The 17122-nt window shown below is 54.4% G+C and overlaps 1 protein-coding gene across 2 annotated transcripts in view; it reads right to left on the bottom strand.

The window, feature by feature from the left end:
- GLS (glutaminase) overlaps positions 1–17122 on the bottom strand; it is a 1476479-nt gene that overhangs the window by 1283820 nt on the left and 175537 nt on the right. For both annotated transcript variants that reach the window (XM_069615676.1, XM_069615675.1), the window contains exon 4: positions 13359–13488. In XM_069615676.1, the coding sequence (XP_069471777.1) occupies positions 13359–13488 (130 nt within the window). The remainder of the gene's footprint in view (positions 1–13358; positions 13489–17122) is intronic.

Below are 17122 nucleotides of genomic sequence, written 5' to 3'. Positions count from 1 at the left end.
AATAGGAACTCCCCTCTGCAGGGCAGTAGACGCAGCCACTCCTCTGGTAGAATGGGCCCGCAAGCCAGCCGGAGGGTCCTTACCCGCCAAGCGGTAACCCTCGGAGATAGCTAAAATAATCCAACGAGACAAAGTCTGTTTCGTCAAGGCTTGTCCCAAACGCTTCCCAGCGTAACCAATGAAAAGTTGATCGTCCACTCTGACCCGGGACATGCGCGAAATATAAAAGCTCAAAGCTCTCAGAGGATCAAGCCTATGGAGCCTCTCCTCTTCCTTACCAGGATGTGGAGGAGGATAGAACGCCGGAAGAACAACCTTCTGGCTCAAATGAAAATCCGAAACCACCTTCGGAAGAAAAGAAGGACGAACTCTAAGGACAACCCTGTCCTTGTGAAACACAGTGAAGGAACAAGTTACTTACCTGTAACTGTTGTTCTCCAGCATGGGTCTGGCATGGATTCACATGCTCATGAATATTCCCCGTCGTCAGGCTGGGAATCCTCGGTAAAGAAAAAACCAGTATCAGTTTCGTTTCTGATCTGTCTTTCGTAGTAATAACCAATCACTGGTCTCTGCGTCATACTGACCACAGCCAATGACTGCCCTCTACCTAAGCACCGCCTCTGGCAGCCATCTTCAGATTTGGAAGCACGTGAAGTGGCAGTATGACCAAGTGAAGAGCCGCAGAGGGGTAGGCGGGAGGGTTCGCATGTGAATCCATGCCAGACCCATGCTGGAGAACAACAGTTACAGGTAAGTAACTTGTTCCTTCTCCAGCATGGGGTCTGGCATGGATTCACATGCTCATGAATAAAGAATACATAGCAGTACACACATGCACAACCACGGGAGGTGGCAAAGGCTCAACATTAAGCATCACATCAACTCAACATTAAGCATCTTACCTCCTCACCAGGCTCACCTCAGGCGAACAGGTTGCGCAGCACTGCTTGGCCGACCCTGGACTCCTCCCTGGAATCCCGATCGACGCAGTAGAATTTCGTGAAGGTGTGCGTCGACCTCCATGTAGCAGCCCTGCATATGTCCAGCAGGGGCACACCAGATAGGAACGCCGTGGTAGCTGCGATCGCTCTGGTGGAATGGGCTCTCGGACGGCCAGGCAGCGGTCGGTTTGCCAACCGGTGACAGCACATGATACAGCCGGAGAGCCATCTGGAGATGGAAGCCTTCGAGAGAGCCTTCCCCTGATTGACAGGTCCAAAGTTCACAAAGAGTTGTGACGTCTTCCGAAAACCCTTCGTGCGGTCCACGTAGAACTTCAGCGCTCTAGCTACATCCAGCGAGTGCAAAGTCCTCTCAGCCGGCGACGAAGGCGACGGGAAGAACACAGGTAACACCAAGGGTTCGTTGAGATGGAAGTCCGACGGTACCTTGGGCATGAAGGAGGGGTGCGTCCTGAGCACTACCCTCGTGTCGTGGAAAGTCAAGTACGGGGCCTTGCAGGAAAGGGCCTGGATCTCTCCCACTCGTCGTGCGGAGGTGATGGCCACAAGAAAAGCTGTTTTCCACGATAGAAACTTCAACGGGGCCGAGTGCAGAGGCTCGAACGGAGGTCCCATGAGCTTGGTCAGCACCACGTTGAGCTCCCACGCTGGGGCCCGAGCCTTCACCGGCGGGAACGATCTGAACAGTCCCTTCATGAACTCTTTCACCAGACGATGAGACCACAAGGACGTCCGCCCCGTGGTTCTGGTGTATCGGGAGATCGCAGCAAGATGAATCTTGATGGACGCGTGTGCCAGACCAGCTTTGGCCAGCGTCAGCAGGTACGGCAGTACTTGGGGAGCCGTAATCCGTAGAGGGTTAATCTTCTGTGCGCGGCACCAGACAGAGAACCTCTTCCATTTGTGTCCGTAGCATTTAAGAGTCGAGGACGCCCTGGCCTTTGCAAGAACCTCTCTGCAATCGGCCGGTATGTCGTATCCTCCAAACTCTAGCGCTGCAGGAGCCAGGCCTGCAAGTTCAGCGACTTCGGGTCGTGGTGGAGGATGGCGCCTCCTTCCCTGGAGAGTAGATCCGCGTCCGCCGGCAGCTTGATCGGCGGGGACGCTGACAAGTCCAGCAAGTCCGGGAACCATATCTGCCTCGGCCACGCAGGTGCGACGAGGATCATCCTGCACCGTGACCTCTTGAGCTGGTTGATGAGCCGGATTAGCAGAGGCAAAGGAGGGAACGCGTAGAGGAACAGGCCCTCCCAGGGGAACGAGAAAGCATCGCCCATGCTCCTCGTCTGGGGAAACCTGCTGGCGAACCTCCGGCACTTGGTGTTCGTCGCCGTCGCGAACAGGTCGATCTGGGGTGTGCCCCACCGTCGGAAGAGGCGATCCACCAGATCCTGCCGTAGTTCCCACTCGTGGCACGAGCGCAGCTCCCTGCTGAGTGAGTCGGCAATGGTGTTTTTTATCCCTGCCAGATGAAACGGCACCAGAAAAATCCCTTGGGCGACGGCCCAATGCCACAGGTCCTGCGCCTCCTTGGACAGCGCTGGGGACCTGGTTCCGCCCTGTTTCCTGATGTAAAACATGGTGGTGGTGTTGTCGGTGAAGATCCTCACCACCTTGCCCTTGAGGGACGGAAGGAAGGACCTGAGGGCCCAAAACACTGCACGGAGCTCCAGGACGTTGATATGCAGGGACTTCTCCGTCGGGAGCCAGAGTCCCCTTGCGTGCAGATTTTCGGTGTGCGCTCCCCACCCTTCCAGGGAGGCATCCGTGGTCACAGTCTCCCGGTGGGCTGGGGCCTGGAAGTCCATGCCCGCCGTCAGATGCGCGCGGGTGCCCCACCACCGTATCGCTCGTCGGAAGCTCTCGTCGAGCTTGATCCTTTCCTCGAAGCTGCCCGTCGTCTGGATCCAGCGCGCATCCAGGAATTCTTGCAACGGGCGCATCCGGAGCCTGCACATGGGAATGAGATAGATGCAGGAAGACATCATCCCGAGGAGGGACTTGATGGACCTCACTTTGGCCGCGTCGGCCACCAACATCCGTTGCACCTTGCCCAAGATGGTCCTGGTCCTCTCCTCCGACGGGGAGGCCAGAAGGGACACTGTGTCGAGCCTCGCTCCCAGAAACAGTGCGACTTGCGCGGGCACCAGGTGGGATTTGGCGTAGTTCACGGAGAATCCCAGGTCCGTGAGGAGTTGGACGGTCCTTGCCGTGTGGACCACGGCGAGCTCCCTCGTCTTGGCGCGGATGAGCCAGTCGTCCAGGTAGGGGTAGACGTGAATCCCCTCGCGGCGCAGCTGCGCCGCCACCGGTGCGAGGCACTTGGTGAATACCCTGGGTGCCGACCGTAGTCCGAAGGGAAGGGCTTTGAACTGGTAATGACGCCCTTGGACCACGAACCTGAGGAATTTCCGGTGCCCCTTTAGGATGGGAATGTGGAAGTAGGCATCCTCCAAATCCAACGACGATAGGACGTCTCCTTCCTCCAGCTGACCCAGGACGTGCTGGAGGGTGACCATCCGGAACTTCTGCGCCTTGATGAACTTGTTCAGACGTCGCAGGTCTAGGATGGGGCGCCATCCTCCCGTCTTCTTCTTCACGAGGAAGTATCTCGAGTAGACTCCGGAGCCCCGAAGCCCCTTTGGGACGAGTTCGATGGCGCCCTTCCTGAGCATCGCCTTTACCTCCAGGAGAAGTTGAGGGGCGTGAAGTTCTTTCCTGGCCACGGGGGGGGACGCGCGGGCACCTTCTTTGAAACTCGAGCGCGTGGCCCCGGGCCAGGGCGTCCAGCACCCAACGGTCGGTGGAGATGGACTCCCACACGCTGACGAAGCCCGCCAGCCGGCCTCCCACCGGGGTGCTTCGGTGGGGGCCCGACCCCACGGCCGGTTCAATCCTGCTTGGACGCGGCCTTGCCGCCTTGACCTCCTTGGCGACGACGGCGGGGTCCGCTAGACTTGCCTCGTCCTCTGTAGGCCTCTTGCGACGACGAGCGGGCCGCTTGACGGTAGGAAGCGAAACCGCCGCCGGAACCTTTGGAGGCGCCCTTGCCTCCGCTGCTCCGAAAGGGCGTCCGTCGTTGCTGCAGAACTCCAAGGGCCCGGGCCGTCTCAGTATCCGCCTTGATGGCCTGAAGGGAATCGTCCACTGTCTTCCCAAACAGATTGTTCCCTTCGAAGGGCATGTCCAGGACTCTGGTCTGGACGTCCTGCCGGAAGTCCGTAGCTTTGAGCCATCCACGACGTCGAAGGCAAACGCCGTTGCCCAGCTGGCGGAACCCAGTGTCGGCGATGTCCGTCCCCACGGTGATGGCGTGGTCCGAGGCCACCTCACCTTCCTGCAGGATCTCCAGGGCCTCCGCCCTCTTGTCGTCCGGCAGAAAATCCAGCAGGGGAGCTATCTTGTACCAGAGCTCCCTGTCGTAGCGAGCCACGATAGCCAAGGCGTTGGCCGCTTTAATCGTCGTCGCTGCCAACGAGATGACTCTACGTCCCATAGCATCCAATTTCCTTCCCTCGCCGTCCGGCGGGGAAGTCGATGTGGAGGCCGCACCCCCCCCCCCCGCTTTCTTCCTGGCTGCCGCGGAGACGACGGAATCCGGGGTAGGCTGCGCCCGGAGGCACAGGGGGGCCGTGTCCGGGACCCGGTACTTTTTCTCGTACCGGTCTCTTCTAGCTGGCGTCGTGGAAGGGTTCTTGAGGAGGGAAAGGCCCTCATCCCAAATGTCGTCCAACAGAGGCACTGCGAGGACCGTCTTCCTCTTGGCCTCGCGCCGCTGATAAAGGAAGCCTTCCTTTTTCTTCTCCTCAGGGCAGAGTTGGAAAAGCTCGGAAGCCCTGGAGATCATGGAGTGGAAAGATCCGATCTCGTCGGGCGGAGAATCCCTGGCGGGAGGCGACGACGGAAAATCCTCGTCGTATGCCTCGTCGTCCGTAACCGTCGCTGCCGTGTCAGTCCCCGTATCATCCCCTCGGGTGGACGGGGAGGAGGGCTGGACGGGGCGCGACGGTTGAAAAGGAGGTGGTGGATGGATCCTTCTTTTCTTGGTAGGGGGAACACCAGAAGGTCCCGGTTCTGGATCCCCCGGCGGGAGAGGTTCCTCCGTCGGTAACGGTAGCCTCGTCCTTATCTCGGAGCATAAGGACTGTATGGCCAACAAAATGGCCGCCGAGTTGTCTTGCGGCGCTGGCAGAGGGGAGTCCGACGGGAGAGCAGGGGCCCCGTCGGTATCCTCGACGATGTCGTCGTCGTCACCTGCGTCGGGGTCCATTCCGACGGGCTGGCCTTCTTCCACGCCTAGGCCGTGGCTTAAGACCTCGATCAGCTCCTCTTCTGAGGTTGAGGCCGAATCTACGACGACGCCCTGCCCCCCCCTTCTTCTTCCCCACGGAGGGTTTCACGGGGGTCCTATCGATGGGCACAAAAGAAGACTCCCTCCGAGGAGGCAGGGAGATTCTGGGCCCCGAGGTCGCCACCACTGGTGCAGCCTCCACAGGCTGAGCCAGGGCCGCCGCGACCGTTTCGATAGAGGGCTTGGTCGGATGGATCAAGGCCTTCACCACCTTAGGTGCGCTCACCGCCTTATCCTTGAGGGAGGGGGCACTGCCACGCTCCTCCTCTGCCTTAGAGCTCGACCGGGGCCTCTCCAGGAGCTTCGCCGGGTGCTCGGCCTTCCTCTTACCCGACCCAGAGCGTTGGCTCATGGTTGATGGTGCCGGGGAGGGTGCGCCCTGCCTGGCGCCCATAGAGCCCGACCGTTCGGCGCTCCCGGTGCCAGCGGACTCGCGGTGCTTAGCCTTATGTTGGGCCCCCGTCGCCGGGGCGCCCTCAAAGGTCTTACAAGACCGCTCGGATTTCTTCTTCTTCTCGCCAGACGGGCTCTTACCCTCCAGCCAGTTGGCGAGACGTTGATGGCGGTCCTTCATGGTCCGTTCCGACATGTTGCCGCAAAACGCACAGTCCTTCTCCACGTGCGTCTTGTCCTCATGAAGGCAGTAAAGGCAGAAAGAGTGTTCGTCCTCCTTAAAGACGTTCTGCAGCTGGCATCCAGGGCAGACCCTGAACAGCTTTCCGGGCGTCGAGCTTCCCTTCTCCTGGGCCATCTCCGAGACCGGGCCTGAGAAGCTTCTGGAGTCCTCCGAAGTGTAGCTCGACGAAATCTTCACCCTTGAGGGGCACAGACGAATCCGACACGGGTCCCCGTTGATCGGATGTAGGATCGGTGAAGCTTGAGGCTCTTTTGACCGAAAGAATCGAAGTTTTTTGTGAAAAAGCGCGAAAAATAGCACTAACGCTCGAGAGCAATAGCACGAGGATCCCAACACATGAACGTGCGGTAAAAATCTGAAGATGGCTGCCAGAGGCGGTGCTTAGGTAGAGGGCAGTCATTGGCTGTGGTCAGTATGACGCAGAGACCAGTGATTGGTTATTACTACGAAAGACAGATCAGAAACGAAACTGATACTGGTTTTTTCTTTACCGAGGATTCCCAGCCTGACGACGGGGAATATTCATGAGCATGTGAATCCATGCCAGACCCCATGCTGGAGAAGGGTGGCTTAACTGAAAGTGCCTGTAACTCACTCACTCTGCGAGCGGAAGTAACCGCAACCAAAAACACAGTTTTCAGAGTCAACAGCCTCAAAGGGCAAGAATGCAAAGGCTCAAACGGAGCACCCATAAGAAACTTAAGAACAAGGTTCAAATCCCAACCTGGCACCAAAAAAGGTGACGGAGGGAACACATTAGTGAGCCCTTTCAAAAACTGCGAAATTAAAGGAATCTTAAAATAGGAACACTCTTCAGATGAGCGCTTAAATATGGACAGCGCCGCCAGGTAACCTTTAATGGTCCCCACTTGCAAGCCCCTGTGGGCCAAAGAAAGCAAAAAAGACAAAACCATAGGAATGTCGCATTCAAAAGGATCCACATTCTGAACTCTGCACCAGTCGCAGAACTTTCTCCAACGGCAACGGTACAGAGACTTTGTTGCCGGCCGCCTGGCCGAGAGCAACACCTCCATCACGTCTTCAGGGAGGTCCCAATCCTTATACCTCAACCTTTCAGAAGCCAAGCGTGAAGATTGAGGGATCTGACCTCTGGATGGAGAACCTGACCCCCCCCTCCCATGAGATCGTCTCGGTAGGGAAGACGACGTGGAGGGCAGATGGACAAGTCTAGAAGGTCCGGGTACCACGTCCTCCGGGCCCACGCCGGAGCAATGAGGATCATCCGGGAACCAAACCTCCGTAACCTCCGCAGCACTTGCGGGATGATGGGGACTGGAGGAAACGCGTACAGCAGTGGGAATGACCACTCCACCACGAACGCGTCTCCTAAGGCTCCTTTTGGAGGAAATTCCTGCAAGCAAAACCTTTCGCACTACCGGTTGACACTGGAGGCGAAGAGATCCACTTGAGGGGTCCCCCAAAGGGCAAAGATCTCCAGGAGAATCTCCTGAGCCAGCTCCCACTCGTGAGAGATCGTGCTCTGCCTGCTCAGAGCGTCCGCCGTCTCGTTGTCGTCTCCGGCCAGATGAACTGCCGAGATTGAAACTTCCTGCTGGATGGCCCAGAACTCGAGCTGCATCGCCTCCCTGCACAGCGGAAGTGACCCTGCCCCCCCTTTTTGTTGAGGTAATGCATGGCCACCGTGTTGTCCGCCAGAATCAGGACACTCTTCCCGCGCACAGTCGGCAGAAAAGCCTTCAGGTCTAGCCTGACGGCCCTCCGCTCCAACAGATTGATATGGAGTCTGGACTCCGACGGAGACCAACGACCGCTGACTGTCAACTCGTTGGCATGAGCTCCCCATCCCGTGAGGGATGCGTCCGTCACGATCGTCACCTCCGGCCAGAGCAGCCAAAATGGGGCCCCCTTCATCAGATTGCTCTTGACGGCCCACCACAGAAGGTCCCGGGCTACCGAGGGTGGCACCTGAACAGGGTCCGACAGCCTGCCGGAGGACTGAGACCACTGGAGCTTGAGTGCCCACTGCAAAGACCGCATCCGCAGACGAGCCTCTGGCACCAGAAGAATGCAGGATGCCATGAGGCCGAGCAGTCTCAAGAACTCGGACGCTGGGAGATTCTGGGCAAACTGAAACTTGTGCACCATCTGCTGAATGTGACGAGCCCTCACCTGAGGAGGAAAACACTGCCCAGGGACGTGTCGAGCGCTGCTCCGATGTACTAGAGCCGCTGCGTTGGTGTCAAATGGGACTTTTTTAAATTGAGGGAGAAGCCCAGCCTGTGAAGGGAGTGGCAGGTGATGGACAGATGATCCCGGACTTGCTCGGGAGAGCTCCCCCTGATCAACCAATCGTCCAGGTAGAGGTAGACGTGAATCCACCCTTCCCTGAGATGCACTGCCACCACCACCATGAGCTTGGTGAAAACTCTTGGGGCGGAGGTCAATCCGAACGGCAGGACCCGAAGCTGAAAGTGCGAGTCGCCAACCGCGAACCTCTGGTACTTCTTGTGCTTGGGACGGATCGGCACATGGAAGTAAGCATCCTTGAGGTCGAGAGACACCAACCAGTCCTGAAGTTGAAGGGCCTGGAGGACTTGAGAAAGAGTCACCATCTTGAACTTGTCCTTCCTGAGGAGATTGTTCAAACCGCCTAAGTCGATGATGGGTCTCAATCCCCTGTCTTTCTTTGAAATCAAAAAATAAGGGGAATACCATCCCTTGTTCCTCTCCGCTACAGGCACCAGTTCTATGGCGCCTTTCTCCAGCAGGGCTTGCATTTCCTGCGCAAGGAGCGGATCCGGACTCTTCAAAGAGAGGTTCCCTGGTGTATTGTCGTGAGGCCTCTGCCGAAAAGGAAGACAGTAGCCGTGGGTTATGATCTCCAGAACCCACACATCCGAAGTAATGGCTTGCCACTCTACAAGATGCTGCGCCAGCCTTCCCCCAACCGGCGGACCATGGGACCTGGCCTCATGACTGAGTGGTAGCGGCTGCGGCGTTGCCGGAGGGCAAAGAGACTACTGCCCGAGCGGCCTTGGCACCTCGAGTACCTTTGTTTCCACCTCTGGCACTGTTACGATGGCCTCTTTGACTGCTAGCTCCTCTCGCTTTACTGAAGGACGAGTAATAGCGAAAGGAACCTCCCCTCCATTGCTGTCCCCTAGGACGAAAAGGAGGAGGTTGGCGAACTGCAGCACCCAACGATTTTGCTGCAGCTTTGGAGGTCTGAACCTCTCAAGGCTCTCGTCAGCCTTGCTGCCAAAAAGGTGTTCACCATCAAAAGGCATGTTGAGGAGCCGGGACTGCACATCAGGAGCGAACCCAGACTTCCGCAACCACGCAAACCTGCGCATTACGGTGCTCGCCACCATGGACCGGCTGACACAATCCGCCGAGTCCAAACCCTACTGAACGGCCTCACACATAGCATCCTTGCCATCCTGAACCATAGCAAGGAAACCATCCCGTTCGTCCCTTTCGGGAATATGATCAGCCGCTAATGCAACACAGTTCCACAGAGTGTGCGTGAAACGAGACAAGGCACATATGGAGTTGGCCGCCTGAAGCGCCATACCCCTTTCTTCGCCCAGCCGTCAAAACGTTTGTCGTCCCTATCCGGAGGGATGGTAGGATACGACGCCTGCTTTGCCGGGGCCGTAGCCGCCTGCACCACCAAACTCTCCGGGGTGGGGTGCCTAGACAAGTAGCAGGGGTCCCTACTGGCTGGACGGTATTTTCGTGACAAAGACTTGCCCACTGCCGGGAGACTCTCCGGAGCAGTCCAAGCCGCCGCCACCCTTCTCTGCAGAGCCATATGAAAAGGCAAAACCGGGTCAGTGGGTGGACCGAGATCAAGGATGTCCGCGAGATCATCCTGAACGAACTCCCCTGGGGGAGCTGACCAACCCAGGTACTCGGTAACCCGAGACATAAGGCGCCGATATGAAGAATCGGCATGAGTGCCAGGCTCCGGCCGACAAAACTCCACCTCCGGAGAGGTGTCCAGTCCACTGGCATCATGTAGCGACTGCCTCAGGTCATCAAACTGGCTATGGCCCGAGATAAGGTCATCTGGAACCGCAACCGGAACCAGGCCGCCATCAGAGCCTTCATCACCCTCTGAAATGTACTCCAGGCGGGGAGAGGAAGACCTCTGCGGACCAAAGCAGTGCCGCACCTTAGCCATAGCCTTTCTAGGGGCAAACCCCGTGCCACGGGGCCCCTCCGACACCACCACCTCGAAAGGCGCCAGCGTCGACAGAAAAGGCGTCGAGGGCGCCGAACGAGTCGGCGCCGGCGACGACAGAAAAGGCATCGACGTCAAGCGAATCGGTGTCGACGACAGCTGCAGCGCTGTCAGCATTGGCGGCGTCGACACAGTCCTCGAAGCCGGAGCTCCGAGCGTGTCTCTCAACAACCTGGGCACCAACGACATCGACGACCCCCTCGAAGACGGAACCTCGAGAGAAATCGTCGACGACCTCGGCGCCACAGGCGTCGATGTCTTCTTCGAAGACGGCACAGGATCACACGGTCTCGAGCGCGTCGAGGACCGGGACCTGGAACGGGCATGGCGAGAACGGCTACCCTTGTCCGAGCGGGACCTCTCCCGCGAGCCGTGCCGACCACCCGAGCCCGAAGGCGTACGGGCGGTGTCTCTCGACCGGTGCCGACCGACCCCACTCGGAGGCGCGGACGGACCAGTGCCCTGCGATTCCAGAATCGCTAGCATCTGCTTCCCGAAGGAAGCCCATTCCTACGGTGTCGCTTGCATGGAGGGATAAGCGACCCGCCGACGGGCAGAGTCCTCGGAAGAGGACGGGGAAGGCGACCTATGCCGGCGCTTCCTGGAATGCCTAGAAGAGGCGGAGGAGTGGCGAGACCGACTCCTGGAAGGAGACCCACCGGACTTCCGATGACGACACGGAGAGTCACCTCTCGATTCTTCGGTCGAAAGCCCCGCAGACCTCGACTTCCGGGGCTTAGACACCCAGCCTACCGACAGCTTCTTCTTGCGTTCCCGCAAGGCCTTTGCAGTGAGCGACTGTCAGTCGACACAGTCGTCCGTATCGTGGGCCTCCCCGAGGCACCAGAGGCAGGCGTCGTGCGAGTCCGTGACCGACATCTTGGACCCACAGTCCCCGCAGTTCTTGAAGCCCGGACGCGGGGTCGAAGATGAGAAAGACATCGCCACGAACAGGTCTTCACAACCAACCGAACAGGTTCAACGAACCGAGAATAGAAAACAGCAACTCCAACGAGTCGAGGCGTACCGAGATTCACAAAGCGAACACGTTCGCGGAAAAAACGGAACTGAGGCTATGGGCGTCGTGCGTCCTACTTATCACATCAGGTGACGTCGGCCGTCGGAGGAGGTCCTCGGGGACGACGCATCAACGTCATCGACGCAGGACGCAGACGCCAAAGATTTTCCGAAGCAGCACAGCTGTGGACATTACCTGTCATAGATATGGAATACGTCGGAGAACCCAATCCCCTCGAAACAACGTTTGCATGAAGAACAGGACACAAATACCAGACGCTCCGGCATAGACGAGGACAAAGCGACCGCAGAACCGGAGCAGGAGAGAAGGACAACAGGAACAAAAATCTTTCCTAGTGATGCAAGTGCGTCCAGCCCCGACCGCGCGGTGAAAAGGACTGAAGGGCGATGCGGAGCTCAGGAGGGCGGGGTTACGGCCACGTGCGTTACCCCGCGTAAAAAGAGAAGAACAACATTTTTCAATTCTTTATGCTTTTTGGAAAAAAGTGCTCCGGTGCCATCCCGAAGGACGGAATGTCCCACAAGTATGAAGGAAAGGGGACGGGACATAAGAGTAAGGTTTATTCACACGAAACAAAAGAATGAAATATAAGAGCACCGAAGAACTCAAACCAAGTCTCCCTCACTAGGTGTTATAATGTCTCCCCTCCCCAAAGGCATTATGGGTTTTCTAAGGTTTCCAAACCCATGAAAGTCTCTCCATATTCTGTTCTGGGTTTCCGAGGGTCTCCCGAACCATTCCTTGTTCCACAAAAATTCTCTGGGTCAGTTGGCTATTTCCTCAACCAACTGTTGACAAAGAGGTAGCGTCTTCAGGGGCGAGATGATGCCAGAGGTTGCTGGTTTTACCTCGTATCACCACACTTGTCCACAGGGCTGGTCTCCTTTCCACCAAACTTTGTGCCATCCCTCGTTAATTTCCCAGACTATTCCTCCTCCGCCTTACTTGCCTTATTGCTCTCCCCACCGTATGGTCCAGCATTGGGGCCAACCTGGCTAGCTGAAACCTTCCTGTTGAACTGTAAGGCTGCCCTCCACCCTCCTCCTCAGTCCCACTCTCCCTAGCTGTTACATCTCCTCTCCCTCTGTACCACCTTCATCTGCTCATTATCTGTGCCACCTTCACTTTCTATTAGCGCCTCCTCCTCTGTACTTCCTCCATCTTCTGTTATTACCATTTCCTTGAGTGGACCTTGATCGTACATCCTTCACCTGCTCTATACCTCCACCTTCTGATGTTACCACCGCCTCCTGTCCCTTCAACCCCTCTCATCGCCAGCTTCTCATTGGCCCTCTCTCCACTTCACCAGCCCCCTCTTCAAAAACCTGCCACAATGGATCCCCCGACAACCCATACCAACTGACTAGGCATGTGGGAGTTTATAGTGGAACCTTGGTGAGTGGCTATCGAGTGTCTGGTAAATGGGAAAGGGCTGGGATTGGCTGCTCTTCCCTGGTGCACCTGACTTCACTTTTGGCCCAAGGGGCTAGGCCAAACCTTCATCTGGTCTGTCTCACCTCTTTAATTTAACTTGCAGCTATTTCTCTCCAATGCTGCCCCAGGTATCCTGCTCCCCCAGCCAGTACTTTGCAGACTGGAAACGCTCTTGGTAAGATTGTAGAATCCACTTCACATATAGATCTTACTGTCCCATGCCAAATTTGCAAGATTGTACCCACTGGGAGGGAATGCTCTACCAGGAGACCAGGAATTATTAACTTTGAATCACACACACAGAAATTTGCCGTTGGAAAACCCAGAGCTTGTAACATTGTATTAAACCCGGGGCTGTAACACAATCAGGGCAAATGCTGCTTTCGTTGTGTGAAAGAAATACTCTCATTTGTCAAGAGTATTCGTTTTCCAGGGTTTTTGGACCTGCCTAGAGAGTTTGGGAGGGGGGTACATTGAAGAGGGCTCTGTGACATCTCTGCCATGCAACATGTAGAATGGGTGGGTGGCTGATGGTCTCTCCAAATACTGCCCCTGGGCCATCTTTCACTGGCTTCGGAAGGCACCCAGCCCCATTAGAGGTTGCTGAAGCCTGGCAAGGGACATGGTCACAATTTCAGTAGCCACAACATACATCAAGCACATATTTTATGAATGGATTACACATGCAATAATCAAAAACTTACATTTCCTCCTGAAAGTTTCTTAGCACTTTCATACAACTCATCAATGTGCGAAGTGAAGGACATGAAATCTGGAATGACAAATTTTCTCCTGAAAGCTTGAGTTAACAGCACAATGTTGCTTTGTACACACCTGTTGAAACAAAATCCACATTAGCAGAAACATATTAATGAATAGAAACAAAGTGAAGAATAGGCAGATGGGAAAATGCTTGCGGAAAAATGGGAACAAAGCACTACCAGTACAAGAGTCACTATGGTGAATAATAATAATGTGTTATTTATATGGTGCTTTCGCCAAAGCGATGTACATGGAACATTTGTGTATGCCATTATTATTACCCACCTGAAGTTTGTACTCCATTAACAACCTCAAAGGATGAAAGGGTGAGTGGGCCTTGCTGGGGTTCCAACCTGCAGATCCCACACAGAACGCAGCACTGAGCACTGCACTATCTTACTACATGTGTGTAAATCCCGCCTCTCTTCCTCCAGAGTTATGGAAATGTGTTAAGACGCTCGCATTCAAATGGGGATAAAGGCAGTCGCAGTTTTATCCAAATATATTCATCATTGGTGCTTGAACAAACCGAGCATCTAAATTAGAGCACACCGGAACTTCTCAAGCCTACTTGATATAAGAGGATTAGTCTAAATGGTTGCCCATTCAGTAATATCGTTGGTACATGGTGTTAGTAATCTTCAGAAACCACTTTGGCTCTCATAATAGGAGTGGTGGTCCCTGCCGGAGGCGAAACTTCAATTGTTGTAAAATACAGGAAAGCGTCCAATGGAGGCATTGAATGCTTGCTTGCTGGGAGAATGACCACCAGGATTCACAAAAAACTAATCTGTAGAGACACCAAGGGATGAACTCCCTTGTGTGCCATATCACACTCGCTTATGCTGTGTGATGCAACACAGTCTGGCATGTTAGTGCAGGCATGCCAGGGATTAAAGGGGAACCATTTAGTTAGTGTGTGCATTTCTGAGGCAACTCAATGCTGCTGCAGTACCTGCTTTCTTGTTGTGGGAGTTGGCTGATTCATGGGGGAAGCTGGTAGATTGGCAGTAGTGGATGCTTGGCACTAAAAAGGTGTGGACAACATCTTGTCAGTGGGTTTCATCGTGTGTAGATCCACTTAGGAGGTAGTTGCATGGATTGCTGTAGATGATTTAGCCTGGGTCAGGAGTGTAATGAGAAGGTGCCTCCTAGTGCAAAGCTTGGTAAAGACGTGACAAAGGGCACTAAGAGCGAAAGGGAAGGCAGCAGTTAAACACATCAATGGAGGATACTACTCTGGTGCAATTTGGAGGAGCTGTGCCATTAGCAGGCACACTGTGACCAAGTAAGGGTAATTTTTGAGGCACCCTGGAGATGACTGAACCATTTTGATTTATCATTATTTTTATTAAGGTATTTATTGAGCGTGGATCTAGCTTTGGGAAGACACAGAGCACTTTAGAATCAAAGGGGGAAGAACACAGTGAGGGAAGCAGAGAAGCAAGGGAGCATGGAGCTAACGGGAGGAGGAGGGTGGGCAATTTGGTAGTGTACAGAAGGCATGGTATCAAACAATGAGACAGACACAAGTGATCACAGTTCAAGGGTGTTTATTGAACTTCAATTGGATTTGAGAAACGCCTATCTACACCTAAATCTAAAGATGGAAGCAAGCTATGACCATCAAATAATAACGCAGTCCTAGTAGAGTGTCAAACTAAAAGGGCCTATACTAATAAACCTATTGCCAATCCTTGCTTCTAAATACAAATAGTGTGGGAAATAATGTTATGCAAAGAAAAGGGTTCAAGAAATGATATGTCAGCATATTCCAGCCATTGGCTTCCCTTTCCCATGTTTTCAGCACGGGACAAGGCGCCACACTCGAGCTTAGCACACTCTCTGGCTTCTCCAGCACAAGTATGCAGTTCAAAATCTTAACATCAGGTCCTTCTGTGCCAAAGTCTCTTATTTCAGTGGGCCTGATGCAACACGACAAACATTAAAGTTCCTTTTCTTCTTAGGATTTCACATATACAACTTCTCGGATGATTTACTCTTCACCCCGGGTCGCCCACCGCCGGGCTCAGACCCACTTTAACACAATAAAGTTCCCCTCTTCTTAGGCTTTCACATATACAACTTCTCAAGTGATTTACCATTCACCCCGGGTCCCTCTCTGCTGGGCTCTAACCCACTTTAACAGGAAACCTTCAATTGGTCTCCCTCCGCCGGGCTCGTACCAAATTTATCTACTTTTCCATACTTTCTCTACTTCATCAAAATCAAAGACCTTCGACTGTGTGCAGGATTTTGCTCGACCCGTCGCAGGACCACTTCGGTTCACAATTACACATTCTCTTCTTGAAATAACCTTTTCCTCACTTTCGCTTTTGCCACTTCTCAGCTGGATATCTTACAGAGACCTTTGATTGTGCACCCATGCAGTGCCAGACCAATCTGTCAAAGGCATTGTATCTTGCTTTTAAAGTTCAGTCACTCATCAGCAGTTCAACTTTACTTGCGTCTCTTATCACATGCATTTTAACAATGCTTGTTCCAGCGCTCGCCATACAATGTTGCTGCTTGCAACCTTGGCTTCAACACATACCAGTCTTGTATCAGTCTCCCCAACTACCTGGCTCTGTTGATTTCACTGACGCTGCTTTGTTCTTGGAGCCAAGGATGGTACCAGAGCGGCAGGCGCTTCTCCCCGCCTTGATTATTGACACAGGAGGGCCCCGGGTAGGTCCGGCACACAATGCAGGATTCTTCAGCCTCGTTTCCTAGTTTTACGCTTTCTATTCTTGAGGTTTCGGGAAAGTAACCGTTCCTTGTTGAAAAAGTCAAGGGAATTTCCCTCCTTGCGATTCCCTTCTGTTTTGCCGTCTTTCTTCTCTCGCTCAGCTGCCATCTCGAAACTACAGTTTCCTCGTGTGCTTTGCCTCGCTCAGATTGTGCTCTCGTGATCCGCCTTTTTTCCATGTGGGGAAGCTTAATGGAAGTCAGGTGTGTGTGATGGTCAGTAATTACCTGACCATTGTATTGGGACACGTCACGTATACTGCTCTGGTCTTAGTCTGTTTTCTCTCATGCTATTGCCCCTGTCATGAGGATCCACTTACAGTCCAAAGCCAAGTGTAATTCCTGGTATGACTCCGACCTAGCTACACTTAAACGTAAGTGTAGGGCGGTTGAGAGGAAATGGAGGGCCTCTTGTTCATCCTCTGACAAACTGGCCTGTCGTCTGCTCCAAAGGCAATACTGACTATCTGTCCACACAAAGAAGAGAGTCCACATTCAAGCCTATGTCTCTGCGGCATCTAACAACTTGGCTGAACTCTTTAAAATCTGCAAGGAGCTTGCCAACCCTTCTGCAGTCTCCAACCCTCCTCCTGCCTCCCAGGCTCTCTGCAATGTCCTTGCCTCTCACTTTATCTCAAAAACCCAGGACATCCCGTCTACCCTATCCCCCTTTAACCACCCCCCCACCCTCCTTCTCTTCCTTTCCTCTTTTCTCCCCTCATGAGGTCGCTAGACAAGTCCGATCTATGAAAGCTTTTTCAAAACAGGTTCATCCCCGTTACTCTAAAACCATCAAGGACCACATGGACACCCTCACTTCAGCCCTTGCTGATTTTTGCAACCATTCCTTTGCCTCAGGATCCTTCCCCTCCCCTCTGAAGCACTCCCTTGTACATCCTCTTCTCAAGAAACCCACAGCTGATCCTTCCTCTCCAGCTAACTATCTTCCAATCTCCAT

The sequence above is a fragment of the Ambystoma mexicanum genome, chromosome 9 (assembly GCF_040938575.1).
Source record: "Ambystoma mexicanum isolate Mex_15411 chromosome 9, UKY_AmexF1_1, whole genome shotgun sequence".
NCBI lineage: Eukaryota > Metazoa > Chordata > Amphibia > Caudata > Ambystomatidae > Ambystoma > Ambystoma mexicanum.
This window is presented reverse-complemented; position numbering and strand designations above follow the sequence as displayed.